This window comes from Elephas maximus, chromosome 4 (assembly GCF_024166365.1).
Source record: "Elephas maximus indicus isolate mEleMax1 chromosome 4, mEleMax1 primary haplotype, whole genome shotgun sequence".
Classification (NCBI taxonomy): Eukaryota; Metazoa; Chordata; class Mammalia; order Proboscidea; family Elephantidae; genus Elephas; species Elephas maximus.
The window spans coordinates 41,493,444-41,520,835 of NC_064822.1; the positions used below are offsets into that span (position 1 = coordinate 41,493,444).

Sequence of the window (27,392 nt, forward strand, 5' to 3'; positions counted from 1 at the left end):
TATTTTGTTACAGGACTGGGCCAGGAAGTTTCTTTAAGATGTGTTTACTAAAGTTTTTCTGCAGCGAAAAGGGTAACTGACCTTAGGATCCCTCAACTAACAACAACAACATGGTCCCATAGATTAATATATGTGGCCTCTATGGGGACGCATGGGATCCCTATGGGCCCAGTTGTATATTGGAAATAGAGTGGATGATAGTAAACTTGAGCTCTAGTCCTCAACTGCAACTAACCCACTACTTTTCTGGATGCTAGTTTTCCTTTCATGTACATAATGAGGGATTTTGACCAGATTATCTGCACAACACCTGTCAAAGTCTAAAGAATTATGATTCTGTGGTCCTAGAGGATTTATGACCAGTCCTACAGAATTGATGGTGATAACAACAAGAGCAAAACAGGAGAGAAAATCTTGTTCACTTCTGTTCTCTATTTGTTCTCCATGCCAATAGAAAATTTTAAAAAGGTTCCCTAGAGCCTCACACTGGATGTTGGCATCAAAGTGCGGACTCAATTGTATGCTGCCAGGCTGATGGCAAAGTAAAGCTCTGGGAAGTGAGGTCATCAAGACCCAGTGTGAGTAGAAGTTCAAGCTCTGGGCTTTTCTCTGATGAGAGTAACTTATCATCTTCTTCCTATCTTTCACACCAAGTCCCCTCTGTTTGATGTGAACATGATTTAATCCTATCAAGTAAGAAGAGGGACCATGGTATAATGAGGAACCAATATAAGAATAGAGAATTTTTAAGTATCAGCCCAGCAAAGCTCTGCCCTGAACTTTTTATTTAACAGTTGTACATTAAAAGGTTATGCAAAGGGCTTCACAATTTAGCAACATTCCTGTGGGTTGTCAGTTTAAAAAATGTACAGAATCCACCCACTCCTAGAAAACAGTGCAACCAAAATAGCTTCGGCCCAAAACATTTGAGATATTTTCCAGTCATTTGTGGTATATAACTCAAAGAGTTTATCATAATTTTCCAGATGAAAAAACAGAGACATACATAAATTAAATTACTTGCCCTAGGGTCAGAACTCATTCCAAGAAATTTTGCTTTCTGCTTTAAAAAGATATTATCTAGAAAAGAAAAGAAAAAGGATAACACTTGAAGTTGCTTAGTTACTGTTTGTTGTTGTTAGTCGCCATCAAGTCAGCAACCCTATGTATAACAGAATGAAATGTTGCCTGGTCCTGTGCCATCTTCGTGATCAGTAGTAGTATGTTTGAATCCATTGTGGTTATTGTGTCAGTCCGGCTCGTTGAGGGTTTCCCTTGTTTTTGCCAATCCTCAACTTTACCAAACGCAATATCCTTGTCTAGTGATAGGTCTTTCGTGATGACGTGTCCAAAGAAAGCTAGTCAAAGTCTGGCCATCCTCACTTCTAAGGAGCATTCTGATTGTATTTCTTCTAAGAATGATTTGTTCATTCTTTTGGCTACCTGGTGGATTCGAACTACTGACCTTTTGGTTAGCAATGGTAGCACTTAACCACTACACCACCAAGGTTTCCCATATATATATATATATATATATATATATATATATATATATATATATATACTCACATCCTATGTATATACATACATATATATATGTATGTATGTATCCCATTTCAATTCTGTGCTCTTTCAGGATAGTTTTTCTCAACTCTGGAGCTCTTTCTGCTCTGCTGCCTAGTGGACAAGACATGTAAAATAGTTCATCTCTGGGCTGTCGTTAGGTGCCCTCTAGTCAATTCTGACTCATAGTGACCCAGTAGGAATAAAAGCAACCGGTAATTAAGAAGAGCCTATAGCAGATGTTTCAAATTCTTCACTGTTAGGTATTTTGCTGAACTTTACCTTCATTATTTTTTCCATATGGGCAATACCTACTCAAATAAATTGGAAGCCACTTTTTCCTTCTGCTGTTAATATACTGTATACTAGTAAAACATCTTCTACATATGCCATCATCAAAATTAACAATTAACAATTCCATGTTTCAGAGTTTCCCACCCTCCACAGATTGTTCTGCCCATTCATAACTGGGAACCAGAAGAAGAGCCCCACAGAGAAGAAGAAGTTGGACCCTTGGTGGAACATATTTATGAGGTAGTTGTTGTCCATGTTAAAGTTGCCTTAGGGGTATATTCTTATCCTCTTTATTAATAAACTCCATTTAGCATTTTAAAGACACCAATCCAAGGTCTGAGCTTTATATACTTCCTAGATTCACGCTGGTATAATATATTGCAATGAAGAGTGGTGGGTGTCTTGGTAAGCAATGACAGATATGGCTCCTTGTTCCTCAATGGTGAGAACTGTGATGTAGTAAGAAAACCTGTTATCTTGTTACAATTCTTCTTTTAAAAATATTCTTTATTTCCTCTCTTTTTAATGCTAGGACAGTCTGAGCATAAAAATGACTAGTCTCCTAGGTTTTATTTCATTTCTTTCTATATTTTCAGGTATCCTTAAAACCACCCATCTCTTAAACAGAAGCTCACCAGCTAGAAGGAACCGAAGATCCCATGAACTATTTGCTGCTGCACCAAAACAATACACACATAATATATAAGATGGGTGGATGGGTATATAGATAAGAATAACGTTACTTTTCATTCAAATAATCCAAATTAGACATGAATAATTTATTCTGAGATTTAAAATAGTCAATCGATTAATAAAATATTTTCCAGAAGCAAACCAGCAACATATGAAAAAAAAAAAAACCCTGATGATCTTTTCCCTCTCCAAGTGTTCAGTTGTGAGTGGGGAAGAGATACCTTGATACATCCTGTGAAACATTTAAATTTTTTTCCATTTAGAAGCCAACAGATATAGTAAAGAGTTAGTTTGGTAGTTACTGCTGTTGTTGTTTAATAAAGTCATTGCTAAGAGGGTAGAGTAATTATTCCTATTTACTTTTAAGGGGCTAAGACTGGAACTTTGGTAAAATGATATTCCAAGCCATTTTCCGTTTGTGGTTCCTTCTTGATGAATGCCTTCTGTTCCTTTCTTGTTGTCACTCATGCCACTGACTCTGCTAATAATTCCATCGCTTTCATCCTTCAGCTATAAGGGACATGAGTCACATTCTGTAAGGCTGACAGTAAAGGCATTTGAACACTCACTAACTGTTTACCTGTGTGAGAAAGAAGCACCAACTTTGTGCTGCGTCAGCATGAAAACCTCTGTCATTTGTCCAGCCTGCCTCTCAGAATCAAAAGCCCTGTCCAATCCTGGATCAAAGCTTTACCTTAAGCGCTTCTGATAGCAAAAGGATAACACAATTTCCAAGGACGCTCAGATGAAAGCGTTTCATTGGAAAGAAATGCCATAAAATAATTTACTAAAGCTTTTGCATGCTGGTTTCTACGTAAGCATGGTGAAACTTTAAAGTTTGAAGACATATTCAAACACAATCACTTTCAGGGAACCCCTGCTTCTAATCTTAGCATAAGTGGATCTTTTAAATTTTAGGGTTATTAGTAGTAGTGCTACAAGTGATAATCAAATGCTTCTTACATGCTAATCTTGTGTCTCAAAATACATCGTATCAATGGATATCATGTTGCTTTGATAATGTAAATTTAATGGCCCATCTAAATAAGGAGAAAGAATACTAAATTGTTTTATTGGTTATTATAAGAACTTTTATTTTTTTTAGAACTATGAAAAAAAGGTCCCTGCTGACTTTTAGATGAATTTTTCAAACCACAGTAAATTTAAACATTCTGCTTTTTCACAAACCGCTTTGTGTCCTCAGAGTATAGGTTCCATGCGTTAAAAATATTCGTCTCCTTCTGACTTGTGGCCTTTCTTTCCTTGAGATTTGCTGATTAACACAGAAGGAGCTCTGCTTTGAAACATGCACTTGAAGTGAACTGTGGTGAGCACAGGCCGTCTTTGGCACTTGATGGATGGCCATTTTTCCCGGGGGTGAAAGGGGGTACATCGCATGTGGTTGCAATTGACAAGTCAGTAGTCAGGAAACAGGAGACATTCAAATGCAAAGAAAGAATAACCAAGTTTTGAAAGCATGTAATGAAAATTGCACTTCTGGTGCTAAAATTAAATTACTGTACATTTAAGGCAAACGTCAGTATTTTCAGACAGAGTCAATGCGGTTTGTGGTCTTTGCCGTTAGAGCTTCAGAGAATGAAGAGTCTTCTCTAGGCAGCATCATATCACACCCTCAGAGCTGCTGTCCCCCATGCTGACTTCATTTTGTGATTTTCCACAGCCATAGTCCAGATGATTTGAAATCAATAATATGTTATTTAAAGCATACAGGGTATACCGCGTTTGATTTCATCTTCCTGACTTGTGCTGTACTGTACACAAAAAAACACAGAACGTGTTATTTGCTTGCAGATGCATAATACTGGACCAAGTACCATCAGTGAAACCCTTCTGGAAGTGGGTTGGCCGTTCTCTTCTCGGAATGAATTTCTTCTCTATATTTTCCATATTCAAACTCTGGGACCTCTGCGGTGCCAAACAAATCCTGACATCAACCCACAGGATATAAAGGTAGGAGTCTGTTCCAACCAGCAGTTTTAGTTGCTGTTGTTTATGATAAAGAAAAAAATAAAACAGCAGCTTTTAAAAAACTATGTAATTTTAAAAAGAAATTACTTCACTGAAAATTGATTAGACTTTTTTTTTTAGTATTAAGAGTTAAAATGCCAAACCTAATTTAAACTATCACTCCTAGAAAACTTAAATTTCTCTTAGTTTTATTTCTCATGATGAAGCACTCAATGTGGGAGGTGACCTGTCATTTATTTAGCCTCTTTCAATATGTAAATTTTTATATGGTTTGATTAGAAGTATAATCACACAAAAATGTATATAAATAGAAATGTCCTATTTTGGGAAATTCAGAAATATGCTATTGTCAAAATATTTTTAGTATGTTGCCAAAAGACATGAGGTTCTTTGCCAAAATGAGCTTTTCCAGTAGTTGCTACCAGCAAATTTTGAAATGTGATACTTTGCCAAAGACCGTCTCAATGTCCTGAGAGTACATGGACTGGGATTTTCAAGACCTCTCCTCCCTCCCTTTTTTTTGTGTGTGTTTATATCTCCTTTACTTTGGAAGGATAATTTCACTGGACACAGAATTCTGGGTTGGTGGGTTCTTGTTTTTTTGTTTGTTAAACACTTTAAATATTTTATTCCACTCTCTTCTTATTTTCATGGTTTCTGAAGAAAAGTCTGAGGTAATTCTTATCCTTCCTCTATAGGAAGATTTGCTCTATAGTTTTGAGATTTGCTAATTATTTTCCTCTACAGTACCCACCCCACCCCCAACTTCTTTTCTTGATTCTCTACAGTTTGAATATGATATGCCCAGGTATAAATTTTTTGGTATTTATTCAGGTTGGTCTCCTCTGAGATTCCTGGATCTGTGGTTTAATGTCTGCTATTAATTTTGGAAAATTTTCAGCAATTATTAATTCAAATATTTCTTCTATTCCTTTTTCTTCTTCTGGTATTCCCATTACACATATGTTATACTTTTTGTCATTGTCCCACAGTTCTTGGATATTCACTCTGCTTGTTTTTGTTTTGTTTGTCATTCTTTTTTCTCTTTGCTTTTAGTTTGGGAAGTTTCTTTTGATGTATCTTCAAGCTCACTGATTCTTTCCTTGGCAATTTCCAGTCTGCTTATGAGCCCACCAAAGGCATTCTTCATTTCTGTTATACTGCTTTTTTTCTTTTTCTGTACTTTAGATGGTTTACAGAGCAAACTAGCTCCTCATCAAACAGTTAGTACACACATTGTTCTATGACAATGGTTAACAACCCCCATGACATGTCAACAGTCTTCCTTCTCAACCCTGGGTTCCCTACTACCAGCTGAATATTATATACCAGGTACAGGAACTAAGGTAAATAGACTTTAGTGTGACGTTTTATGTTTATCTGGCTAGGAATTAGGCTGTATTTACTGTTTGCTGTAGATGTAGTGTCAGAGGACCTAAAATTTTTATCTAGGGTCCTTGTTTCTTCTTCCTGTGTTATCTTTGGGTTTTCCTAGAGAATCCTTTTTAAATAGGGTCTGAGCCTTGCAGTTTTCTTCAGCTGAGATCCTCCTATTACCATACAGATGTCCTATTGATGTGGTGGTAAGGTGTGTGTGTGGTGGGGGAAGCAATCTGTAGTCCTATGATTAGGTATCAGTCTTTTAGTGAGCTTGTGTTCCTGGCCTGTATCTTCACAAGAACTTCTTAGCCCCTCTCCCTCACTTTTAGGTGAAACAGCAAGGCTAGAAGGGGATGAAGGTAGATATTTCTCTTCCCTCAGGTCAGTTAAAAAAAAAAAAAGTCAGTTAGGGACTGATAAAACCAAGTCAGTTAGGCTGTGGTAAAATAGTTTCCCTCAAGGGAAGAACCTGTTAAGGAGAACGGAAAGCTCTGGGCATAGTTCAAAATGGTTTTTCTACACCTGCCAGAATCACAAGGGGATTTTTCTTCATTTTTTTGCAGTGAGAACTTGGTGGGACTTCTGGAGGTAAAACTCAGGAAAGTGTGGGGCCCTTCCTAAAGCTGAGTTCCCCCACCCCCTTGTAGTTTTTAACTCTCAAGCTCGTCCAGACTGAGCCTCTAGCAATTCAGCAATTATAGTTTAAAGTGTTTTATTGGTACTGGTTCCAGTGGAGGACTTCTCCTGGGCTTCTACTTCCAGTGAGCTGCAGCTCTCTGTATCTACTATTGTTTCTCTTCAGTTTTTTGGGCAACAGCTTTCCCTGTGACCCACTTTTCTAATGCATCTAAGCAGAGTTGTTGATTTTCAGTTTGTTTCCCCTTTTTCTCATTGTAGGGTCCCATTCTTTAGAGAAACTTGTAGGAAAGCCCAGAGCAGTGCTTCCCAAACTGTTGGGCATCCAAATCAGCTGGGCATCTGTAAAAATGCACATTCAGATTTCTTGGGTCTGAGGAAGCCTGAGATTCTGCCTCCCTGTAAGCTCCCACCTGATATTCATGCTGCTGGTCGGTTGGCCAAATTTGATTAACAAGGAGCTCAAGTGTTGACACATCTGATCCTGCTCAGATTAAGATCCAAATTTGGCTTTAGGTTCCTTCTGGAAAGACACTAGCATAAACCCTTCAAAATGTCACATTTGTATATTAAAAACAACAACAACAACAACTTGAGGTTATCAGATGTTTTTCTCCAGGAGAACTCCATGTGAGAATGAAGGTTCTAGTAGCTTCAGGGACACAGTGTCTGTTAGAAGTGGAGCACAGAGCAGGCTTCATAAAATACTGATGAAGTACTGACTCAACCAGCCAGGACGCAGGTGTGCTGCATCCAGGGCACTGAGTCATTGCCATTAGTTATGAAAGCCTGTTTGTTTTTTTTTTTTTTTAACCGAACATGCCTTCTATTCAACAAGAGAAAGACTAAAAGATGGTCTAATATTAAAGGACTTACAGGGCAACAAGTCTCCTTCTTAATTTCAGATACATCCTCCCTGGAATTTTTTTTCCATTGTCTCTTTCTTTGCTCTTCCTTGAGATGATTTGAGTGTCTTCAAGGACAGTAACTCATTATAAAATAACATCTTCAGATATTAATGAATAGCATTTAAGTAATTAAAACTTTCTACCTGTCTGTCTTTAACATACTCTGTATTGTAGTCACAGATTCTTAAATCTAAATTGTCAGGAGTACATGAATATGCAGAAGTCTTCCGACTCCCTTTGAGGGTAATGTTTAGTTTACATCTGACACTATTTACATATGTTTGTATATATTATATAACTTGTTTAATGTGCACCAAGTTGGTCGTGACTTTTTTTTTCCTTTGTTGCAATTTTACAATCATTTACAATGATAGGGACAGTACCAAATGGATAACTGGCCTTAAATGTTTACAGATTCATGCATACTGAGTTGTCATATATACCAAGCACCTGGTATTCCCTGCTGCCTGGTTATTCTTTAAGGCATAAACTGTGATTAAAAATCTGTCTAAGGTTAGTACTTTTCAAAATATGAGCAACTTAATTATGCTTATATCATAAAATTCTCAAGTTTTAGAAATTGGTATTAAGAGTATTTAGAATAACATTATGAGTAAGTTCTTTTAATCTGAATTCATGGAAAATTGAAATGTTATTACTTTCAGGCACTCAAAGTGCTTTTAAGTGTGACCCAGAGTGTCTAAAAGAAGTTTTATCAACAAATAGATTTAAAATAATTGATAATCAATACATTTTATATCAGTGGCTGTAAACAAAGGAGAATACTCAAAATTATTTTCCTCTTATGATACTAAATAAGTCTTGGTGAAGTTGCTATTAATTTACTTAGCAATTAATTTCTTCCTAGATATTGCAAAAGATAAACTTAGTCTATTCTGCCTGAAATATGGATTCCAATTAGTGAAGAACAAATTGTTTATCATATGTAATCTTCAATAAAATAGTTCTGACAAATTTTTTATTTAATATCAATTTCAGAATTGTACATCAAAGCTAATTGCTATTTCTTTTAAATGGAGAATAGTTTTAATAAGAAGCAGAGAGAAGGTGGGTTTAATAAAAGCAACAGGGAGGCAGATTCTTACCTATTTGTGTAGGTAAGAATCAAATCCTAGTCATAAATCTTAGTCCCAGTAAATGGACTAAGGTAAAATTCTGAAGTATTTAGTTTTACAAGTTCTTCATTAGTATAGTTACAGGTTCGACTCGACGGCCCTGGGTTATAGTTATAGGTAATAAGTGCTTCTTAAAACATCTGCCTCAATGAGTAGTCCATTTTTTGTAAGTTGTTCTACCTTTCTGAGAATACTCCAGTCCCAGGTAGTCTTGTTGCTGTTAGGTGCCATTGAGTCAATTACAACACACAGTGACCCCATGTGATGGATCAGAACTGCCTCCGAGGGTTTTCCAGGCTGTGATCTTCCCAGAAGCAGATCGCCAGGTCTTTCTCTCATGGAGCCGCGTAGTGGACTCAAACTGCCAACCTTTAGGTTAGCAGCCGAGCACTTAACCGTTGCACCACCAGGGCTTCTTCCGGGTGGTCTAGCAAAAAAGAGTCCCAGCCTGACCACAGAGCTGTCACAAGGAGATGACCACCCCTACTTTCTGAAGTTTCTTCTGTGGGTTTTTCACAGTTCTCCCTCGTGTCTTCTTCTTCGACCTTTCTCTTAATTTTTTTTCAACAAAATCCTTTTTATGTCATGTTAACATACATAACATTTTGCCCACTGACCACTGAAAATGGCTCTCTCCTTCATTGCCTCTTCTCAAATCTATCATAAATTTCTGAGGAAATTTTCTTTGGATTAAAAAAAAAAAAGCTATCCAGATTCCCTCAGAAACACTTTCTAAGTCATCCACTCAGAAGAACCAGTGGCATCAATTTTAGAGCCTTTGAAATTTCCCAGGTATCCCCTTCAGAATCCACAAAGTTTCTGCATGCATTCTCACTTTCCTCTAATTTAACCTATTTCCACCTAAATATCAACATTTAATATAATTTATTTAATACAGAGATTTTTTTTTTTTCTGTTTTTTAAATCACTCATATGGCAACAAACCTGGGGTTTACTTTTTCTTCTATTGCAAGTATATAGTTTTATAGCACCACAGCCATATTAAGGATTAAGTAGCTTTTTGTGGGCCGGCCTGAAAACTGAACCACCATTTAAAACGTTGTTTCTAAAGAGAAATACACTCCGAATGCCAAACATTTAGCGCAAAACTTCCTGAAATACAACCTGTCTGTAAATTGAATATGTATTCCAAATGTGACCCTTCTCACATAAATATCAAAGTCCAGTAATCCCTGAACGGGGAGTTCAGTTTTCATAGTAGTGACTGATACCGTTTGGTTATCCTACCGAGTTAACCCTAATGTCCCCAAGTTTTGAGGAGGGGTACTGGCTGCCTTCATAAGCCACTACCATGTTCATTCGGTAACCTACGGCTACTCAAGGAGACTATGGGCAAAAGTTCTCACCCACATCCAACCTCACTTGTTCCTCAGATACAAGACAGAAAATTGATTTTGGGGGTGGAAGAAGGCCACAGACTCAGGTATGGCTAGAAATCAATGAGTTGTTTTTAAATACCTGCCTTATACTGGGCCTCATTGAAATTCACTCTCCCTGGTTTGTCAGCATTGTTCAAACATCAAAATCTGAGGATGGGGAAGGGGCCGGGTGGTGTAAATAGTTAATACGCTTAGCTACTAACTGAAAGGCTGGAAGTTCAAGCCCATCCAGAGGTGCCCTGGAATAAAGGCGTGGAGATCTACTTCCAAAAATATCAACCACTTAAAGTACTGTGGAAGAAGTTGTACCACAACACATGTGGGGTCGCCGTGAGTCAGGTCGCCGTGACCCAACATGACTGGTACTGGTAGATGCGTGGGTAGGCCAGAGGGAGCTGCAGCAGCCTTTAGCTAGAGAAGAGGTTGGCAATCAGCAGACACAAGCCCCTGTTCTTCCATCTGAGAAAATCGAGGCCAGCTCAAGCAAGCCTGGGGCATGGCAGTGCCTACCGCTGATTCCACCCCTGCTGTTGCTTTTACCTCCCAAGCGAAATGGTCTTTGGTTGTCTGTCTCTTCTGTGGTAGTTTCTATTTCATCAAGCTCATTTTTCTGTCTTCTGTAAACTGAGAGGCATAATTAGATGTCCATGAAGGTTCAGCTTCCAGGCTTCATGGTCCAGGTCAGTGGTAGAGGATTTTAATTTGGCAATTTCTTCACATTCTACCATCAAAAACATTTTGAAACATTCAACTGTCTACAGTATTTAAACCAATCCATTAAATCTAATTTGTTCCAGATCCTTCTCGGAATAAAATTTTAGACTTGAGTCAAGTATTTCTCAACTGTACTAAAGGCAGTAAATAATGATTTCAAGCTACCAATTTTCTTATTTGGGTGGGCTTTATCCTGAGGTTTGGTGAGTAATTCAAATAGATTGCAATCTCTAGATAAGATGAAGTTGAAAAAGCAAACCTATTAAGGAACTAAAACTTCATAAAGAGTAAAGTTTTTTTTTGTTTTGTTTTGTTTTGTTTTTTAATGGCAAGGCTTTGTAGTAAACAGCCAAATGTGACATGCTGCAGAGAAGTGTTGTGGAATCTGAAGCTGTACCTTACAGTAGAAGAGAAATGAGGAACTCAAATTTAACCTACATGAAAACTGTGATGCAACATTCTTGGCCTAAGTTAAAAAAAAAAGAATTCCGAAGTAAAAATGATCTGAAAGAAACTGAACTTGGAGAACCTTAATGAAAGAGAAGGCCAATGTTGTTTAAACAATTGTCTTTGGAGCCATAGAAAGCAGGCAGCCACCACTGAGAAGTAGACTCTTGAACAAGGCCAGTCCCACAGGAAGTCCAAATTATAACCAGATAGTACAAATATGGAAAGCAGAAACGCAGAAACCATTCGTTCTTCAAAGATCATAGCCCAGGAAATCGTTCTTTGTTTTTGTAATCAGTGGGCCTGCAGACAGTGGCTTGGCAAATTTAAAGTTTTGTCTTACCTTTAAGAGTTAAAAAAAAAAAAAAAAACTTTTTTGTTTTTTTTTTAAGAGTATTCTTTCATAACTGCCTTCATTTAATGGGTCTCGTTAATTCAGAATGCAGAGATCCTTGTTACTTCCTAGAACAACAGCTCCAGCTCATTCTCACGTGCTCCCATTGCTCTCTCTCAGGGCCTCAATCTCTCCTCACACACACACACACACACACACACACACACACACACCCCTCTTAAAAATCAAGACATAAAAGTAAGACTATTGAGAATCATCTTTTCAGTTAATTACCAACTTCTTTTTGTCCTTTTTAGAGTCACTTTGAGGTCCTTGAACGTACGGAACCATGATTTATTTCATGGCTGAAGCATTATCCGATGTCTTTTACTTGCCTCTTAGTAGTCAGACTTCCACCACAAACTCTCCTTCAGGGAAAAACCTGGCTGCTCATTATTTCAGAAGTTCTGATCGGAAGAGCTGTACCCATGTTTAATGTCGTTCATCTCAAATGCCAATGCTTTGGGGACAACTATTGCTGATCTTCTGCCTTCTGCCATTTCTTTCCCTCTTTCTCTCCCTCTTACAGGAAATACTCTCTCCCATAGAGGAATTTTGTTCACTTTTTATTTTCAATGTGTCTGTAGGTCCAATTCTCAGCCACCTAAGAGAAAATATACTCTGAGGTAATTTTCTTTTCCCCTTATCTTCTCTTTAAAACGTTCTTCAGTTTCTCTTCTTGTGACTATTTTGAAATGTAAAAACACCACGTTCAGAGACAAAGAAAATCTTCCAGTCACCAGTGGAATGAATTCATTTTTTTTTAGCTATGCTTTGCATGAACTTTCTAAACAAAAAAAAAAAACCAAACCCATTGCCATTGAGTCGATTCTGACTCATAGCGACCCTATGAACTTTCTAGAAGGCTAAAAAAAAACAAAACTATTTTTTTTATGCTTTGCATGAATTTTCTAAACAAAAAAAAAAAACAAACCCATTGCCGTCGAGTCGATTCTGACTCATAGCGACCCTATGAACTTTCTAGAAGGTTAAAAAAAACAAAACTTTTTTTTTCCTCCACACAAACCCCTAATATTTATGTCTTAAAGAAAATTACATGGTAAACTCACTCGCTGGGATTTTGTCCACTTAGATTTAATTATAGACAATCTGCTACATGAGAGTGGTCCACCATCTCTTGTGTCTTAGGAATACCTGAAGTCCAAAGACAAATTACAAACGAGAAAAAGATAGTATGTGTTGCTTTTGTTTGGGTTCACAATGCAGAAGTAAAAATGTTCAGAAAGAGACTGGACTAGGAAAACCTTAACAAAAGAGAGGGCCAATGTTTTTAATGTTTAGTGTCTTTGGAGCCATAGAAAGCAGACAGTCGCCATTGAAAATTAGACTTTTGAACAAAGCCAATCCCACAAGAAGTCCAGATTACAACCAGATAGTACAAACATGGAAAGCAGAAACAGTTTGTATGGCCTCTGGCCATACCTTCTTTTCTGCCAAGCCTGTATTCCATGATGACTTACTTGACATATTCTTTTAAAAGCCACCTTAACCTCCCTCCTCCGCTATCCTTCTAAATCTTTTCCCTTAATCTTATTTCACCCAACCAATTTCTAACTATTGCACATTCCAGCTACAAAATATCCCTTTTATCCATAAATTTAAGTCTATACCAGAGCAAGCTGATGAAGAGCTATAAAAAAAGAACCCTGTTGAGGTCAAATTCTGAGTAACAGCTGGGGAAAGAAATGTATTTACTAACAATGTCTTCCTTACTGTAGAAATAAGCAATTTTCATATTTTTTTCTACAGAAGATACTTTAGTGTTTACCACCAGCTTCTCATCATACTTAGCAAATTATACTCTGAGCCAAGTGTTTGCCTAACACGTGGATAAACCAGCCTCCTTCACCTTTAGTGGTTTCAGATTGAGGGAAAAACCTGACCAGTGGGTTCATGACCAATTGTGAAAGAGGCTCCAAAAGTCCATCTGGAAAATAAGTTTTAACTGTTGTTTATGTTTCTTGGGTAACTTCTTCCTTGCTTTTTTTCTTATTTTGAAATAATTTCTGGAATTCCATCTGAGACAACTGGTCTGCAAGCCATTCAAAGAATTTTTGACAGTGTTCTTTAAGAGTGGCATTCCTCTGTTTGTGAAGGAGTGCTACCAAAAGAAAGAAACATGTTCCATCAATCTCACCCCCGTGATACTCTCATTCTCTGGCACCAAGTACAAGTCCTGTGTTTTACTGAGTGGCCAGTTATAAATATTTGTGAATGATGACAAACAGGGGCCACCCCTAATAGAACATGCTCTGTATTTGTACAAAAGCTATCAATATCCAGTGCAACCACACAGGAAGGTAAATAGTTTTCTTCTCGTTAGGCTATTATTTTACTACTGCTATTAGTTGCTAGAAGCCAGAATCAACTTGATGGTAATGGGTTTGGTTTGGTTTGGTTGTTTGTTTGCTTGCTTGCTTACTTGTTTGTTTTGTGTGTGTGTTTGTTTGTTTTATTACTACTACTAATAACCATCATCATGGTAATGGGCTGTAACCTTCGGAAAAAAGAATCACTTCCTAGTTCTTTCCAGGACTTCTCTGTAGTTTGATTAACTACGGAGTTAACCTCTGTAACATAATTCTCAGCAACTTACATATATAAAAATGGAAATTACGCACAATAGATTTCAAAGCAAAATACGCACACACACACACAGAGTATCTTAGGCTGGGTTCCCTAGAGAAGCAAAACCAGTAAAGCATATAAATACATATAAAGAGAGAGAGAACTGTATATAAGGAAACAACTCACACATCTGTAGAGGCCGGAACATCCCAAATCCATGGATCAGGAGAAAGGCTTCTCCTGATTCATGTAGCTGCGGGGGCTGGCAAACCCAAGATTGGCAGGTTGGAGGGCAGGGCTCTTGCTAACAGCCTGTGAAGATCTATGAATCCCAAGATTAGAAGATAAGCTGCTAGCTCAAGTCCCAAGAACTGGAGATCAGACAAAGAGGAGGCAGCTGCAGGATCCCGAGCAGGCAAAAGCCAGAACATCCATGTATATTCAGATGCAGGCCACGCACCCAAGGAAACTCCCTTTCAACAGATTGGCTACTCAAAGCAGATCCCATCATGGAGATGATCACATAAAAATACTGAGACTCATGGCCCAGCCCAGTTGACACAAAATCTTATCCATCACATAGAGTGTATGATAGAAAACACCTGAGAGAATTTTAGAGATTTCCACAGTTCTGAATTTTATGTCTAAGGCCAACTTTTTATGCTATAGCAGCTTTTCTATCACACCCTTGATCATTGACTATGCTCGAGCATTCCTTTGGCTCACATGCCTTTTCTCCACATCAGAGCCTGGCATTGTCCTAATATTTCAGCAGGCTGACCCTCATCCAACCCTCCCCTCACTTCCGTGCACTTCATCATCTTGGCGCTTTGGCTACTGATCTTCAGCATCAGCTCTAGCCACCCTACCTCTGAAATAGTCAACTCAACACCCTCTTTTTCTCCAGTTCAGTCTCCTGATATTATCATATTCTCACTTCCTCCCCCAACTAGATCTTCTCTCCCTTGATACAAGCACTGTCTATGAGTCTTAACCTGCATCCCCTCAACACTCCCTTTGGCTGTACCTTCTTTTCTGCCAAGTCTGTATTCCATAATGAGTTACCTGACATATTCCTTTAAAAGCCACCTTAACCTCCCTTCTCTATCCTTCTAAATCTCTTCCCTGAAAACTCTCAGTCATGCACAGTTCTATACTCTGCCTTCTCTGTCTCTTAACCTAGTGATACCGTTACAGATTGATGGCGCTACATGTTCACTGGGCAGCCAGCATCCCTGGGAAGTTCCTTCTGCCATTCTGATGATCTGCCCCTCCCATTCTCCTCACTGACTCCTCCAAACCTTCACTACTCCTGTTGTACCTTCTATCCAATCTCTAACATTATATTATTAGCAGGTGACCTTAAAGCAAGAGGCTCTTCAAACAACCCATTTCCCATCTCAAACTCTTTCACACACACCTTGTAATTGTGTCTCTCCAATCTTCACCTTCTTTCTAACACTTCTAAAGGGAGCAGAGTCCTTCTAGTTTGGTTTTTAACCTTGCTACATCAATTATCCCCTCTGTTTCCTGTATCTTTAACTTCTCTACTAGTTTTTTCCTTGTATTCTATAAACTTACTTAAATTTCCCCCATCTTTGAAACAAATAAGCAAAATAGTTTGACTGTGTATCCTTTCCAGGAATGAGCCTCTTTCCCTTCCATTTATAACCAAACTGTACTTGCTGTCTCAAGGAGCCCTGGTGAGTCGATGGTTAAACACTTGGCTGCTAACCAAAAGGTTGGCAGTTCCAACCCACCCAGCAGCTCCACGGGAGAAAAGACTGATTGATCTGCTCGCATAAAGATTACTGCCTAGGAAACTCTATGGGGTAGCTCTGCTCTGTTACATGGAGTCACTCTGAGTCGGAATCGACTCAACAGCACCCAACAACAACAGCTTGCTCTCCCTACTCCTTCCTTCTCTTGCAGTCTCTTTACAATTGTGATTTTTTTAATTTCTGTATTAAAAAATACTGAATGTCTACGATAAAATTATATCTGGCTATATGTGAAAATGTAAAGAAGAAAATTAAAAATTCTGAGTAATGTCACCACACATTACTATTTACACATTTATTTATCTTTCCATTTCACCATAAACATTTCATTGTGTATTGCAGAGAATACTCTTTAAAATCCACAATACCATTATCATACCTAAAAAGAAATCAGGAAAACTTCCAAATATATCGTCAAATTACTATCACTGGAAACACATTGATGACTATCCTTCCAGAATGTTTTCATTTCTAGATATAGAATATAAGTATACTTCCCTTTCTTCTTTAAAAATATAATTTCATTATATTATTTTATAACCTGCCTTTTTCCCATACCAGCATCTTATATCTTTCTTAATTACAAAGTCGCTTTATATCATTTTTTAAAAACTATCCAGTAATCTTTGGTATAGATATATCATAATTTATTTAACCAGTAACTTGTATATGTCCATAAAGTTTCAGGCCATAATATTTTTCCTCTATTAAAAAAAATGATACTAAGAAAATTCATGTTTTGTTTTGGTGCTTTTTTTATTTGGAGGATGAAATTGCATCTCCTTGGGAATTACTTTAATATGAGAATGAAATAAGGGTTTAATTTCACACTTTTTCAAATGACTGTCCATTTGTCCAAACCCATTCACTCTTTCCCAACTACAGTTGAATTTCCACCCATACCAACACCCTGCTCTGGGAAGGGCATCTATAATTTCTTAATTGGCAGATTCAGTGGCACTACCAGTGCTCATCCTTCTTTCCTCCTCTGCAGCATTCAACATTGCTAGTTGCTCCCTTAATGTTTTGAAACATTCTTCTCCTCAGGCTTCTACAGAACCACACTTTCCTGGATAGCCCCCTACGTGTGACTTCCCCACATTAGTTTTCCTTGCTGGATCGTCTTTCTCTCCCTGTTTTCTGGTGTTTCCTGGGATGCTCCACTTGCCTCTACAGTTCCCATTTTACGAATACTTTCTGAGCAACCCAGGCCAGTTTGATAAACACTGATGGGGAACAGCGCAAGCATGTTGAACATCAAACAGAGGCTGGAGGATCAGCCTGGTGCAGTTCAGGCTTGGAGAGCAGCCTGCATGCCAGACCGCAGGATGTGCAGGGCTCTTGGTGAGAGATGAGGCTAGAGAGGGAAGCGAGGGCCAGCACAGAGCAAGCTGCACACGTCATGCTAAGCAGTCTGGACTGCATCTTTCTGTTTGTCCAGTAGATTTTTCTAGGTCCCTATGACATGCTTAATACTATCATTTCACCTTTTGTGATACGTCCTACATCTACAATGTAGAGGTTTTCGTCTTCATTGCACAGACATGAGCGTGTTGTTATTGCTCCTGTGACTACAAAGAGAAACTGTATAAAACAAAACGTGCTTCTCGGCAGGAAAAAATTATCTCTATATTCAGCCGGTCTAAATGTCATCCTTACTGGCTTTGACTGAACTAATGAATGTTAAAGGGATATTATGTATGATTTATTTGGAACTCTCAAAATATTTATTCAGCCTTCAAATGCACCCAGCACGGAGCCTGAGATAAAATCACAAGTTCAAGAACACTTGCAAAACAAACTCAGGATTAAAAAAAACCCTGGTCACAGCACAATGTTCTTGTAGCATGCTTTGGAGAAGTCATTCTCAGCACATTGTTCTCCTGAGGGGAAATTTCTTACAAGTACAGGCACGTGATGCTCAGACTTCCCAACATCTGGTCCTTGACCACATAGGGCTGTGTTTCCATGGTTAGCATCTCTTTTTTTTTTTTTTTTTCTTTGCCACCTCAAGATCCATCTCCCCACATGTAACGTTCCGTAGTTTAACCAACCCTGACATATGATGAGGATTCCTTGGGTGCAAACAGTTAAGCACTTGGCTGCTAACCAAAAGGGTGGAACTTTGAGTTAGCCCACAGGTTCATCAGAAGAAAGGCCTGGCAATCTACTTCTGAAAAATCAGCCATTGGAAACCCTATGGAGCCGAGTTCTACTGTGACACACATGGGGTTGCCATGATATGGTATCTACTCAATGGCAACTAACAACAATATATAATGAGAAATTCCTGGGTGCAGTTAACACACCTGGCTGCTAACCAAAAGGTTGGAGGTTCAAATCCATCCAGTGGTGCCTCAGAAGAAAGGCCTGGCAACCTACCGCCAAAGCATCAGCCATTGAAAACCATATGAAGCACAGTTCTACTCTGACTCACGTGGGGCCATCATGAATCAGAACTGACTTGAAGACAACTGGGTTTTTTTCTTTGTTTTTGTTTTTAATATATATAATGAGAATGCAGTAACTTGAGAACAATGATTCATGCCTGAAACAGAACCTCTACATAGTCTATCCTCTCCTATGGGGAAATTACTTCTGCTTAAAGCCTTATCCTTACAAGATGAGCTTACCAGGAATGCGTTCTCCAGGCTGCATGAATCCTATAATTGGAGAGCGGAAAAGTTCTTCCTTGTAGGTACAGTTCATTTTGCTGTTAACATGCTGCTAATAGATTCAGAACATGCCTGAATTCTCATGTGAATCATATTCAATTGAGGGAATAAAAATTGTCTAGAGTTCAAGGCCAATGAAAAAATAACAGCTGTCAATATAATTGTATGTAATACCTCCTTTTTTCTGTTTGCAGCCTGCAGCCTCCCCAGAGGACACCTCTGAGCTTAGCGCCTTTTTGAGGAACTCTACCATTCCTCATCTTGTCAAGAAGAGAGACGTGCCTGTGATGGAGCTCCACAGACAAAGCCCTGCAAAAATACTGGTGAGTTGTCTCAGGTTACAAAGTCCCTGGACGGCGCATACAGTTAAGTGCTCAGCTACTGACCAAAAGGTTTTTGGTTCGAACCCACCCAGAGGCACCTCAGAAGAAAGGCCTGGCTATCTGCTTCTGACAGGCCCCAGCCACGAAAACCCTATGAGGCACAGTTCTACTGTGACACACATAGGGTTGCCATGAGTTGGAAATGACTCAATGTCAACTGGTTTTTGTCTCAGCATGCAGAGAATGGAGGGAAAAATTGGGGTGGACAGAATTCTCAAATACAGATGGCTCTGCCTTCATGTATTGCTTTTTGGTCTCCTCCAGTGCTCAGATCTGCCTCACATATTTATGAGCAATACATCCTGTGAGACATGAAAGTGACTTCTGTGAGGACTAAAGAGGGTTTGCAATAAAATTTCTCACTCCTCTAAACCTGCCGCAGAAGCCACATTGGAGAAATAATGATGAAACATAAAATGTAGCCTTTAATCCATTTCAAGAACACCCGGCTTAGTTATCAGCTGGTCGCCAGACACTGGGCCAGTGAGAATTTAAAGCAATTTGGAGAAGCCCTGTCCATTCAGTGGGTCTTTGTGCCATGGCACCTGTCCTTGAGCCTCAGAGTCCTCTGCTTATGCAGAAGAGGCAAGAGGAACCGCTCAGAGTCCTCTGCTTATGCAGAAGAGGCAAGAGGAACCGCTCAGGTTTCCTAAGCCAACACCACTGCAGGGCCTTAGCAGAGGCACCTGTGGTAGTTCTGGCCTGAACTTGGTCATCCTTTTGCAAAACACGAGACGGCATTCATGAATGAGTGTTTCCAATTCAATTCTCCCACTCATTCCCTGGTGGCATAGTGGTTAAGAGCCCAGCTGCTAACCAAAAGGTTGGTGGTTCAAATCTACCAGCCGTTCCTTGGAAGCCCTATGGGGCAGTTCTGCTGCGTACTATAGGGTTGCTATAAGTTGGAATCAACTCGACAGCAACAGGTTTGTTCTGGGGTTTTGAACTCATTCCTTTATCTCCTCCTATGAATATTCATCCCCTTCCCCATCCATGTGACAGGGGCGCGAAGTCAGTGTCAAAGTTCCGTTTACCTGTTGGTATGGATTAGACTGTGTCCTCCTAAAATATGTGTTGAAATCCTAACCCCTGTACCAGTAAATATGACCCTTTTTGGAAATAGTGTTTTTCTTTTCTTATGTTGGTGAAGTCACATCCTGGTAGGATGGACCCTAAACCTAATCACTTCTGAGTTATGAAAAGACCAGACTTTGGTACCAGAGAGTAGAGGTGCTACTCTAACAAATACCTAAAATGTGGAAAGGGCTTTGGCCCTGGGTAATGGGTCAAGGCTGGAGAAATTTTAACATGCTTGATAGTAAGGTCCTAGATTGCCGTGAAGAGACTGTGGGTAGAATTGTGGACATTAAGGGCAATTCTGATGAAGGCTTAGAAAGAATTACGAGCTATAGGGAAAGTTTCCATCGTCATTAACAGGATGTTGCTAGAAATGTGCATGTTGAACATGCTTCTGGTGAGAAAATAAATTTCTGTTCTTTAAAGCTAACCACATGGGGTATTTCTGTTGCTACAGCACTAGGTAAGGAAGGAGCCCTGGTGGCACAATGATTAAGTGCTCAACTGCTAACCCAAAGGTTGGAGGTTCAAATCCACCCAGCAGTTCTGTGAGAGAAAAACCTGGCAGTCTGCTTCTGTGAAGATTATAGCCAAGAAAACCCTATTGTGCAGTTCTACTCTGTTACATGGGGTCACTATGAGTCAAAATAGACTCAAGAGCACCCAACAACAACAGGACTAGGTAACTCAGACACCCGGGTTCTGCAGAAAATCTCCATAACAAATATGACATTATGAGCATACTTTCCAGCTATGTAGAAGTAACCAGAGACTACTTCATGAAGCCAAGTTCTGTCTAAACACAAATAAACAAACAGGGGCTTGGGGCTGAGACCAGACTGAGCACTATGTCCCAGTGCCTAGGAGGGCTCAGGGGCAGAGATGTTCCCTGCCCAAGCTACACTGCCAAAAGCAATTGGAGAAGCAGTACTTTTAGGTGATGCTGAATCAAAAACCACAAAGACAAGCCAAATGCTGGCAATTCAAAGAAACAAGATAGAGGAAAAGACCCTTGGCAGAAAACCTCAGAGTAAAGAAGGGGACAAGAAAGAGAAGGTGGAGGCAGAATTGAGAGAAGTCCTTGAGCTGTGGAGGACTCTGTAGTTCTTTTTGTAGGTGCAGTAGTCTGTGTCCCGGCTAGTGTGAGAGCCATTAAATACTCAAACCCATGCTTCTGGCACTCTCCAGAACGGTATTCATCCCAGAAATTTGGAACTACTCTTAGGCTCTGTAAAAAGGGCATGGGGGTGGTATCTGACCTCCTCCACCTTCACAAGGGGGAAGGAAAATCAAGATCAACAGACCAAGGCAGATTCTCATGAGGTAGAGGTCAGGCATGCCTCCTCTCTCCGCTGTCTTTACCAACTCTGACACCAATGGTCCCTCCCACGGCACTCTTTCTTTCTCTGCTGGGTTTGATAATTCATTGCAATGGCCACACAGAATTCACAGACCACACTCACAATTATGGGGTTTATTAGGGAAGTAATAGGTTACAGTTCAGGCTCAGGAACACTCAAGGATACAGTTCTTCCATCAGGACAGCCTCTTCTCAGCTGTGCTCGCAGGCGCGGCTCTCCCTGGCCCTAGGCCTCTGCCCACAGGCACTCAGGTTTCTCTCTCCATGGGCCAAAAGCCCACCATGCTGTCTTCTGCTGCCGGGTCTCTGCTGCCCTACTTCTCACCATCTTCAGGGTAATAGCTCACTTGCTCTCTCGTTCTCCTGCTTCAGGAGCTTCTCAGCACAGAGATCCCAGGCCCAAGGCCATGCTGCCTCTTCTTCCTTGGTGGTGCTGGACTCTTCTCTTTTCCACCTCTGGGATGGTTCACCTCAAGCCCAGCAGGATGGCAAAACTGACCAATCCCTTTGGTGAGCCACAAATACCATATCTGCCGAATCACTTGGGTGGGAGTTACAAGACCATGGCTAGAATGGCCACACACAAAAGTGATCTGTCATACCGTGGGCTCATCCAGGGCTCTGGCCCACAGAAGCATTCTTCTTCCCCACCTACCCACCATATGGTAAGCTCAGAAGAGCAAGGCCCACGTTTGGTTTGCTCACCATTGTTTCTGCAGTATGTAACACAGGATGTGGCTCATTTGTTGAGCAAATGTATGAATGACAGAGTGAAGGGACTCATCATGAATAGTTTTAGGAGTCATCTTCCAAAATGTCCCCTGTGAGTCAGTCCATCCATTCTTAGTCTTCCTCCCTGATCATAAATGCTCTTAATCCTAAATCCAATTCTAATAACATATCGTAAGCAGTTTAAAAGATAGCATTAGCAATGAGTAAACTCCACCTACTAAACTCAAAATAAAATGACTATTATCACAAAGTGCAAACATGCTTTTGGGTATATAGTTGCTCCAGCCAGGTATAAAATAGAAAGAATTCAAGGTACCTAACCCAGATGGAGCAAAACTATACTAGAGAAATCCTATCCCTGATTTTAGCATTTGTATGACTTGCTGTTATTGTTGTTGTTATATGCTGTTGAGTCGATTCTGACTTATAGCGGCCCCATGTGACAGAGTGGAGCTGCTCCATAGGTTTTTCTAGGCTGTAATCTTTACAGGAGCAGATTGCCAGGTCTTTCTCCCACAGAGCTGCTGGGTGGGTTCTAACCACCAGTCTTTGGGATAGCAACTGAGCACTTAACCATTGTACCAAAAGGAGTAATGATAGTAAGTTTAACTCTCAAAATTTAAAAAAGGAAGGTTAGAAAGAAGTTTCAAAAGAAAAAAATTAGAATGTAGGTATAAATGTTAAGCAGCTATTTGCCCCATCAACTGAAGCAGAAAATACACTGGGCAGAAATAGCATTTCACTCTCTCTCAGCCTACAGACTAGCTTCACTATTAGAAACAGCCGTGTGTGTGTGTGTGTGTGTGTGTGTGTGTGTGTGTGTGTGTGTGTGTGTGTGTGTGTGTGTTGAAGAGGGCAGAAGCAGGCAGGTTCTAATAAATGAAGACAAACCTAGCTAAGAGAACCACATGGAGGGGGTGGGGGCATCAAGGCATCCAGGCATCCAAGTAGCAGCCATGAGAGCATTTGTCCAAGACCAAACAGGCACGAGTAGGGAAGAGTAGATGATTCCAATGGTAAGTCGAAATAAAAAAAAAATTAACTCACACCAACAAAGAGAACTTCGAAAAGGAAATCAGGAAAATACCATTTACAATAGCCCCCCAAAAGGTAAAATACTTAGGAATACATCTAACCGAGGACGTAGAAGACCTATACAAAGAAAACTACAAAACATTACTTCAAGAAATCAAAAGAGACCTACATAAATGGAAAAACATACCATGCTCATGGTTAGGAAAACTTAACATTGTGAAAATGTCAATACTACCTAAAGAGAGCTATAGATATAAAACAGCCCCAGTCCAAATTACAACAGCATTCCTTAACAAGATGGAAAAAAACTAAACTAATCCCAAACTTTATATGGAAAGGAAAGAGGCTCTGAATAAGTAAAGCATTATCAAAGAAGAAGAACAAAATAGGAGACCTCACACTACCTGATCTCAGAACCTACTCTACAGCCACGGTAGTCAAAATGGTCTGGTACTGGTACGACGACAGACACGTAGACTAATGGAACAGAATTGAGAACCTGGACATAAATCCATCCACCTATGAACAGCTGACATTTAACAAAGTGTCAGAGTCCATTAAATAGGGAAGAGACAGTTTCTTTAACAAATGATTCTGGCAAAACCGAGTGTTTATCTGTAGAAAATGAAACAGGACCCATAGCTCACATGATACACAAAAACTAACTCAAAATGGATCAAAGATTAAATTTGAAACCTAAAGCTATAAAGATCATAGAAGAAAAAATAAGGATAAGGCTAGGGGCCCTAATACATGGCAAAAATAGAATAGCAAACATAACTAAAAATGCACAAACAGTAGAAAAAGAATTAGATAAATGGGACCTCCTAAAACTTAAACATTTGTGCTCCTTAAAAGACTTCTCCAAAAGAGTAAAAAGAGAACACACAGACCAGGAAAAAATTTTTTGGCTACAACATATCTGACAAGGGTCTAATCTCTAAAATTCATAGAAACTTAAACAACAACAAAAAGACGAACAATCCAATTAAAAAATGGGCTTAGGATATAAACAGACACTTCACCAAAGAAGAAATTCAGGTGGCTAACAAACACATGAAGAAATGCTCGCAGTCATTAACCGTTAAACTAAAACCCATTGCCACCGAGTTGATTCTGACTCATAGCAACCCTATAGAGGTGCAAATCAAAACTACAGTGAGATACCACCTCACCCCAAAAATAATGTCACTAATCAAAAAAATAAAAACAGAAAATAACAAATGTTGGTGAGGTTGTAGGTAGATTAGAGCTCTTATACACTGCTGGTGGGAATGTAAAATGGTACAACCACTGTGGAAAATGGTATGGCGCTTCCTTATAAAGCTAGAAATAGAAATACCATATGATCCAGCAATCCCATTTCTAGGTATATACCCCCCCCAAAAAAAAGAGCTGTGACACAAATAGGCATGTTCACTGCAACATTATTCACAATAGTAAAAAGATAGAAACAACCTAAGTGCCCACCAAAAGATGAATGGATAAACAAACTGTGGTACATTCACGCGATAGAATACTATTCAATGATAAAGAATAACAATGAATCTGTGAAACATCTCACAACATTGTGGATATAGAGGACATTATGCTGAGTGAAATAAGTCAGTCACAATCAACAAATATTGTATGAAACCACCATACAAAAAAACAAGAAAAGCTTTACATACAGGAAAAACAACAACAAAAAAATTTCTTTGCTGGTTACCAGAGATAGGAGAAGGAGGGAGGGAAAATTACTAACTAAATAGAAGACGTGTGTTAATACTGATGAAGGGAAAGGCAATACACAATATGGGGGAAGTCGGCATAACATAACTAAGGCAAAGGAAGACACTGAGAGGAACGCAAGAATAAAGGGCAACTGCAGTAATTACTATGACATAGACAATCTGCAACAATAGTATTAGCAAACTATAAATTACAAATGGATACATAGGAAGATAGGTAAAGAGGTATGAGAGGGTGTAAGGGAGCACATCCACCTGCACATATAGGTTCAATTGTGTATATTTCTACACATATAAATGTACGTGCTATATGTATACTAATATAGACAATAGAGCACAAAAGGGACACAGTCATGGAAATTAATCTTAGACATAACCAAACGCCCCACAGACCAATGTTCCTAGGCTCAATGGTGAAGGACCATAGACTTGGGGGACATCACATCAATTGGTACAACAGCTCATAAAGACAGTGTTCTGCATCCTACTTTGGTATGTAGCATTTGGGATCTTAAAAGCTTGAGAGCAGTCATCTAAGATACAAGTATTGGTCTCGTCCCATCTGGAGCGAAGGAGAGTGAAGAAAGCCAAAGACTCAAGGAAGCAATTAGTCTAAAGGACTAATGGACCACATGAACCACAGCCCACATGACCCCGAGACCAGAAGAACTAGATGGTGCCCAACTACCACTACCAGCAACTCCAACTGGGATCACAGCAGAGGGTCCCAGACAGAGCAGGAGAAAAAAATGTGGAATGAAAAATCAAATTCATAAAAAAGACAAGGCTTACTGGTCTGATAGAGACTGGAGGAACCACCGAGACTATAGCCCTAAGACACCCTTCTGACCTGGAACTGAAGTCATTCCCAGAGACCACTGTTCAGGCAAACAATAGACCAAAAAATCAAACCTGTTGTCAAACAATAAAAAATATAAAATAAACAACACAATAGGCCCATAAAATACACAACACGGGAGAGGAACGTGCTCCTTAGAACAATCAATTACATGAGATAAAAAGGACAATATTTGCCCCAAAGCAAAGATGAGAAGGCAGGAAAGGGTAGAAAATCCAGACAAAAGGAAATGGGGAACCCAGGGCAGAAATAGGGAGGATGCTAACACATTGTGGGGAATGCAGCAAATGTCATGGAGCACTTTATGTAAAACTATCGAATGGGAGACTAATTTGTTCTGTAAACTTTCATATAAAGTACAATAAAAGAATTTTTTTTAATTAACTCACATTTCTATTAATCTTGCCCATTCTTTCAGAACTAAACTGTTACTTCAGGTTACACTCCTGCCTGCAGCCACCGGAGCTAAATTTTAAAAAACAGAAATAGTTGTCATATGAGGGCATTTTCTATTCTACGAGAGTGGGTGGTGCAAACAGCGTACTTTGCTGGTAACCAAAAGGTGCCTGGGAAGAAGGGTCTGGTGATCTCCTGCCAAAGCATCAGCCACTGAAAACCTCGTGGAGCACAGTCCTACTCCAGTGCACATGGGGGTGCCGTGAGTGGGGGTTGACTTGAGGGCAACTGGTTCGGTTCTATGAACCTCCCCCACCCAATGATCCTGGAAGTTCCAAACCCTCTTGGATGCTTTCTGGCTTATATTTTTTTACTTCCTCCTCTGGTCTTGGTCACCTGGCTGCCTGCACAGAAACTAAATGAGAAATCCCCTAAGACACTGACCCTAGGAATTTTTATCGAGCTCTGGTGGCATAATGGTTGAACACTCGGCTGCTAACCAAAAGGTTGGCCATTTAGAATCCACCCAGCGGCTCCATGGGAGAAAGACCTGGCGACCTGCTCCCAGAAATATTACAGCTGAGGAAACCGCATGAGGTAGTTTTATTCTGTCATGAGGTTGCAATAGGTCGAAAATCCACTCAGCAGCACCTAACAACAACAGTAACATCCCTGCTTTATAACCCGTAGACATGGGGCACAAGATCCCAAGACCCGGATGAGCTGCTGGCCTTTAGGTCCCACTTGCCCTTGAGTTCTGAGCCCAGGGCATTTCAATCCAGAGTGTCGCAGCCTGAGTTCTCAGATGATACGGAGAAGGCATGTTGGTTTTGAGGAAGAGAAGTAGGGTAATAAGTGGGAAACATGGAGAGATGTCTTCTTTTCTGTCTCTGCACCCTTGAATTAAATTATTTTTTATACAATATCATAAAAAAATAAAGTAGGATAATGCAAAACCAAATTAATCATAGTCTTGAAAATCCTGAACCCTGTCACATAGGTAGTCCTTTATTGTTCTTGTTAGTAACCTGTTGTCATCGCGTCCATTTCAACTCATAGCACCCCTATAGGACAGAGGGTCTCAAGGGTTTCCAAGGCTGTAATCTTTACAAGGGCAGACTGCCACATCTTTCTCCCGAGGAGCAGCTGGTGGGTTTGAACGACCAACCTTTAGGTTAGCAGCTGAGTGCTTAACCACTACGCCCCCAGGGCTCCTTTCTT

General features: G+C 39.7%; 1 protein-coding gene across 2 annotated transcripts in view; it reads left to right on the top strand.

Annotated features, from left to right (window-relative positions):
• The window catches only part of ITGA8 (integrin subunit alpha 8), a 227,043-nt gene that overhangs the window by 157,844 nt on the left and 41,807 nt on the right, over positions 1-27,392 (top strand). For both annotated transcript variants that reach the window (XM_049881925.1, XM_049881924.1), the window contains 3 exons: positions 1,992-2,097; positions 4,363-4,521; positions 18,794-18,922. In XM_049881925.1, coding sequence (XP_049737882.1) covers positions 1,992-2,097; positions 4,363-4,521; positions 18,794-18,922 — 394 coding nt within the window. The remainder of the gene's footprint in view (positions 1-1,991; positions 2,098-4,362; positions 4,522-18,793; positions 18,923-27,392) is intronic.